This window comes from Bidens hawaiensis, unplaced genomic scaffold (genome assembly GCF_021521415.1).
Source record: "Bidens hawaiensis isolate Kalapana, Puna unplaced genomic scaffold, B.hawaiensis_p1.1 tig00015764_1, whole genome shotgun sequence".
NCBI classification, from domain to species: Eukaryota; Viridiplantae; Streptophyta; class Magnoliopsida; order Asterales; family Asteraceae; genus Bidens; species Bidens hawaiensis.
Genome location: NW_027492406.1, coordinates 508,984 through 515,003, shown reverse-complemented (window position 1 = coordinate 515,003; position 6,020 = coordinate 508,984). Strand labels below are relative to the sequence as shown.

Genomic DNA, 6,020 nt, shown 5'->3' with positions numbered 1-6,020 from the left:
GTATGTTACTTATAGAAAAGATGAAAATGAAATTTCAAAAGAAAAAAAAATAAAACATAAAAAATTGAAACATCGGTCTAGACCATAAAACAACTTCGAACTCATTTTTTTAAAAACTCATTTGATAATAAATAAATAAAAATATGAATATAAGAAACAGTTTACAAGAAAATAAGTCAAAAATAAACTCATTAGATAATAAATAAATAAATAAAATAGGAATATAATAAATATTTTACTGGAATATATCTTAATCGAAATGATATACAAAAAAATAAAAGTTTAATTTTATTTTAACCCACGTTTTTTAACACTTTTCAAACTCATTTATATATGTTTTTTTTATATATAAGTTTTTAATAGAAATTAATTTATTTAATAAGAATGAGTGTGAAAAAAGATAAATTTATTAAGGAAAAACCTATTTTGGTAAATAGTTTTCAAATCACCCATATTGGTAAATACTTTACCGCTCTTTCCCATTTTGGTAAAAAAAACTCAAAAAAGCATTTAAGCATTGTTTACTCTCACTTGTTTTTTATTCAAAACCAGTTAATCTAGTAATATGCTACAGTTGATGCACAGTTCGCCGCTGCATCGACCTTAAGTTATTGACGAAAATTTCAACCTCTCCTCCTGCTTGGCTATTAAGAAACCATTTTTCCAATATGTTGATTTTCACATGTTTAAACAAATGCCATGATAATTTGAGACTTAGATAGTTATTAAAGATTTAAATTTAATAAATTTTGTTTGTTAAAAAATTATATCTAACAAGGTGTATGCATGAGTTTTTTTAATCGTATTATTATCCAAAATCCGTTATAAATAATTTAAAACCCACTACAGTTATTAAAAATATTTTTTTAAATTAGTTTATGATCCATGTTTTTAGCAATGATAAGATAGAATTTTAAGCTAACATGACGGGGATGTGACGAGTTTTGAGCTAACATGGTGGGGAGGCAACGAGTTATGAGCTGACATGACGGTGATAAGACAAGTTTTGAATTAAAATGGCGGGGAGGCGATGAGTTAAGAAACAACTCCTAATGTAGAGGTGACGGCGTGTTAGTAAAGAGACAAATACGAAATTTAAATTTAGATAGAACATATTTAGAAGAGTAAACTGCGGTTTTCTTCCCTATGGTTTCTCCAAATGTGCGGTTTTAGTCTAATAATTTCAAATTTGCGTTTTTTGTCCTTGTGGTTTCATTTAACTTGCAATTCAACCCGAGTTCATTAATCTCGTTAAGTCTTGTCGTTAAACTCATCAGTGTACCATTCACGTGAGGGGGGCTTGCGAATTACGAATAGGGTTTATTTGGGGAGATATAGGATAAAAATGGCCCTCATATGAGGGGCACGCTAATGGGTTTAACAACCAGATTTAACTTGGTTAATGAATTCGAGTTTAATTGCAAGTGAAATAAAACCAAAGGAACGAAAAAAACACAAATTTGAAACTCTTAGAGCATTCTCATCCCATTCCTCATCTCCATCTCTATAATTATACTAAAAAACACTAAATTTCTCTCTCCTGTTCAATTAAATAATATTTTTATACCTTTAACATAACAGTTTTCTCTCTCCTCTACTCACAATCAACCCAACAAATATTAAAAAATAAATAGGGGCAAACAATATTCCCCAATGTTTCCCCAGATTTACAAAAAATCACTACATTTCTCTCTCCACCCTATAATTTACACTCACAACCCCACCCCATAATTTATAAACTCCCCATACATAATTATAGAGGATGAAATGTAAATGTTCTTAGACTAAAACTACATATTTAAACAAACCATTCACTCTCTTTAATTCTACATCTGGTTTTGCTAAAAATGTCACATTTCTATTTCAAAGATTTTCGTTTGACTAACCAATAACCATCGTAAATGGTGGTAGGTGGAACACAACACAACACAACACTCATCCTCATAAATCATAAACAAATGACATCTTATTCTTCTTCGTCAGTGTTGGTTGGTGGACCATTTTCAGATCTCACTTCCAATGGCTGCATGTTTTTTGGTGGGTTTGATCTTATTATACAAGAGTTGTTTGCATGCTAATGGATGTTATACATCCATCATCAGCTTCGGTGACTCCCTTGCCGACACTGGTAACTTAAAACACCTAGCCTCCATATCCAACCGAGTGTTTCCAGTACTTTTACCTCCTTACGGCCAAGACTTCTTCGATCAATCCACTGGCCGTTGCTCCAACGGCCGCCTCATCATCGACTTCATCGGTAACTTATCAACCTCTCTGTTTGATAAGTTTAATAAGCTTTTATAAGACAAACAAACGCAGCCTTGTTTTTGTTCGTTGGTTTAGTAAGCTTTTATAAGACAAACAAACGGTAGGGGTGTAAACGAGCCGAGCTACTCGAGAAAAAGCTCGATCGATCCGAGTTTAAAGGAGCCCGAGCTCGAGCCTAAAAGTAAACTTGTTTAATAAACAAGTTCGAGCCGGCTCACAAGCCTAAACCATAGTTGTTAATAGCGGATAGCAGTAAATAGCGACAAACTATCTATATACTATGTAGCGATAGCGCCAAAATAGCGCCAAGTTCCGCCCGCGATTTATAAAATTATAATTGAAAAAAATATTATAAATATTAAACGAGCGGAACTTGAGCTCGAAAAACCACTTACAAGCCGAGCTCGTGCTCGGGCTCCTCTCAGCTCATTTGCACCCCTAGTCGAACGGTTCACGAACAAATAACCGAAAAGAAATTTTATGTCTGTGTTCGTTCGTTAACTTTCTAGAAGTTAATGAACAAACACGAACGAACATATACTAATTTGAAAATATAAAACAACACTGTCAGTCAACATCATACACAACCATTTGAAAGATAAATCAGATTTAACTTAAAAATATTTAACATAATAATCATAATCATTATTATTAAAAAAGAGGTGTGGAAGGTCTAAGTTTCCCAAAGTTTATGCTTGGATATTAAACTAGAAAATATAAAAAGCCTTTAATGAGCGTCAACGAACGGACATTAACGAATGTAAACGAACACATTACAGAATGTTCACAAACATAAATAAAAGAACACGATCTTTGTTCACGTTCGTTTGTTGATTAAACACACGAACATAAGCGAACTTCCCGCTAAAAGTGTGAAACATTTACTAAACGTTCGATTCGTTTACAGCTCTAAATATGTTTAAATCAACATACCTGTGTAATTATTAAAAGTTACATTTATTTTACACAGTTTCGGTTCCTTTTCCTTTGTTTATGCAGCTGAGCGCCTAGGCTTGCCATTGGTACCACCATCTCTGCCAGACAATCGGAATAACAACACGGTGACATTCAAACACGGAGTGAACTATGCAGTTGCAGGTGCAACAGCATTGGATCCATCAGTTCTTGAACCAAGAGGGATCGTAAATCCCATGACGAATGCGTCTTTAGGAGTTCAGTTAGCATGGTTTAAACAATCACTTCCTTCCATTTGCGTCAGCCATTCAAGTAATCAATATAATTTTCTTATTTCAAATTTAAACTAATCGGTTTTCTTATACAGTAATTGATCATAAAGTTTACGACAGACTGCAGAGATTTCATTGGACGATCTTTAATCCTCGTGGGAGAAATTGGTGGAAACGATTACAACTATCCAATTCTCGAGGGTAAACAAATCGAAGAGGTTGAATCATTAGTTCCTCCTATTATTGATACCATCATCTCAGCAGTCACTGTAAGGAACAATGTTATATTATTATATTATCGATTATCTTATTTATGTTAAAGTTCTAACTTTGAATTACAGGATTTGATTGAAATGGGGGCTAAATCATTAGTTGTTCCGGGAAACTTTCCAATTGGATGTTCTGCATCATATTTAACAGCTTGCGGTTCAGAAAAGGAAGAGTATGATCCCAAAACTGGCTGCCTCATTCGTTTAAACCAGTTTGCTGAATACCACAACACACTATTGAAAATAAAACTAACTCAAGTTCAAGATCTTCATCCGGATGTTAACATCATCTATGCAGATTACTATAATGCTGCCATGGAAATATATCTTTTCCCATATAAATATGGTAAATAAACTCGAGTTGATGAATAATAATAATAATAATAATAATAATAATAATAATAATAATAATAATATTACTAGTACTATTACTAGTACTAGCAGCAGTAGCAACAGAGAGTAGTAGCAGTAGTAGTAGTAGTCAGTTTCGTAGTTCATACTTATGTTACTGATTCATGTTTGGTTAAATTATTAGGATTCACGAATGGAGCTTTGAAGGCGTGTTGTGGAGGTGAAGGGCGATATAATGTTGACTTGTCAGTGGAATGTGGAGAGGCGTCTACAACCGTGTGTGATGACCCGGATACGTATGTTAGTTGGGATGGAATACATCTAACCGAAGCCGCGTACCGAATAATTTCCAAGAATTTATTTTCTACACCTCAATTTAATTCATTGTGTTCTACATCAACTTCAGGAGTTGGATTATCAGTTTCTATGTAAGTAATTTGTATGAAATATATTTGTTAGTAGTTTTGTAACATTAATTTATACATGAATGTAATCTGACACTCATACCATTTTGCATTAACACGAATAATACCGAAACAGTTGGCTATTTTATATGATTTATATCTTCATTTTACCACTATTTAACCAATTTGATCTATTTTTATTTATAAAAATATATACTGATGTATAGGTGGTAAAATGGGCGGGCAGGGTTCGGCTTCTGTAATCGTGTCGAAACAGGTTTAAGTCAAACTGGGTTCATGTCAAAACACAAACAGTTTAGGCAAGTTGGAGTGTTGAATATTGAACAATTTGTATCATATATATACAAAGTGACGCAGTTGTAAATTATTCTGCAAGTTGTGCCATTGAAGACCATAAATTATGTTGAAGAATCCCCCTTTTTGTAGGCATGTAAACGTACTGAACGAACATGAAGAGGGGGACAACCAAACACGAACACAAACACAAACATATAACTGAACATATTTTTTTTTTGTTCATGTTCCTTCGTTAAGACAATGTGCATTTTCGTATTCGTTAGGGTGGCAATCTTGACCCAAACCATTTCAAATAGGTCAATTTGTGTTATTTTAAAAATTAAATGAGTTGGTTTGTGTCAGAGATTTTAACTAAATAGGTCAAAGTGAGTCATTTGAAATTCCATATTGTTATTTTCGGGTCAAAATGGGTCGAAAAATTCAAAGAAATGAGTCGATGTGGGTTAGTGTCCTAAGGAAATGCGGCGGGTTTAGGATTGGAACGGATTTTCGCACGAGAAAGTTTTCGGCACGAAGCGTGTTAACGGGTTCGGTTTAGGTTTCAAGCCAACACGAGTTTTCACACTGGACGAGTGGGGTTTTGGTTTATTTGTTTCTTTTTGGATGATTCCAGACTCGTTTTTGGTTTTTTGTTTCGTTTTTGTTCGTTTTTTCAGTTTCGTTTTTCTTCGGTTTCAATTTTTTTAGCTTCGTTTTGATCGGTTTTTTCAATTTTGATTGATTTGGTTCGGTTTTAGCTTTTTATTTCATTTTCGTCGATTCTTTCAGTTTTGGTTTGATTTCTCGATGGTTTTTATGAAACGAGGACAAAGGAGGAAACATTTTAGTTTTTTTTTTTTAATATTTTTGTTTATGATTATATTTTGACTAATGATTTTTTATTATTATTTTTGAATATTTATGTTGAGGGGTTTTGATCTAAATAGAAAACCCCTCAGAAAAAAAATAAAAAAAATAATATAAAAAATCCTAACTCAAAATATAAATAAAAAACTAAAGTATGAAAAAAACTAAAATGTTTCCGTCGTTATACTCGTTTAACAAAACTCGAAACCTGTTCCGACCCTAACCTGTTCTGACCCAAACCAAAATAACTCTTTCTTTAATTGACCCGTTCTAATACAAACTCATTTCGACCTATAACCCGTTCAACCCAACCCAACTCATTCGTCACCTCTAGTATTCGTGTAGTACGCCAACTAAGTTTTAGCTAGCTAAGAAAA

General features: G+C 33.1%; 1 protein-coding gene across 1 annotated transcript; it reads left to right on the top strand.

Annotated features, from left to right (window-relative positions):
* The first annotated feature begins 1,901 nt into the window (after positions 1–1,901).
* On the top strand, positions 1,902–4,544 carry LOC143549743 (GDSL esterase/lipase At1g28650-like). The gene is made up of 6 exons (XM_077040572.1): positions 1,902–1,907; positions 2,008–2,257; positions 3,268–3,495; positions 3,576–3,724; positions 3,797–4,070; positions 4,260–4,544. The coding sequence occupies exons 1-6, from the start codon at positions 1,902–1,904 to the stop codon at positions 4,505–4,507; spliced, it is 1,155 nt and encodes a 384-aa protein (XP_076896687.1). The 3' UTR covers positions 4,508–4,544.
* Positions 4,545–6,020: the final 1,476 nt, after the last annotated feature.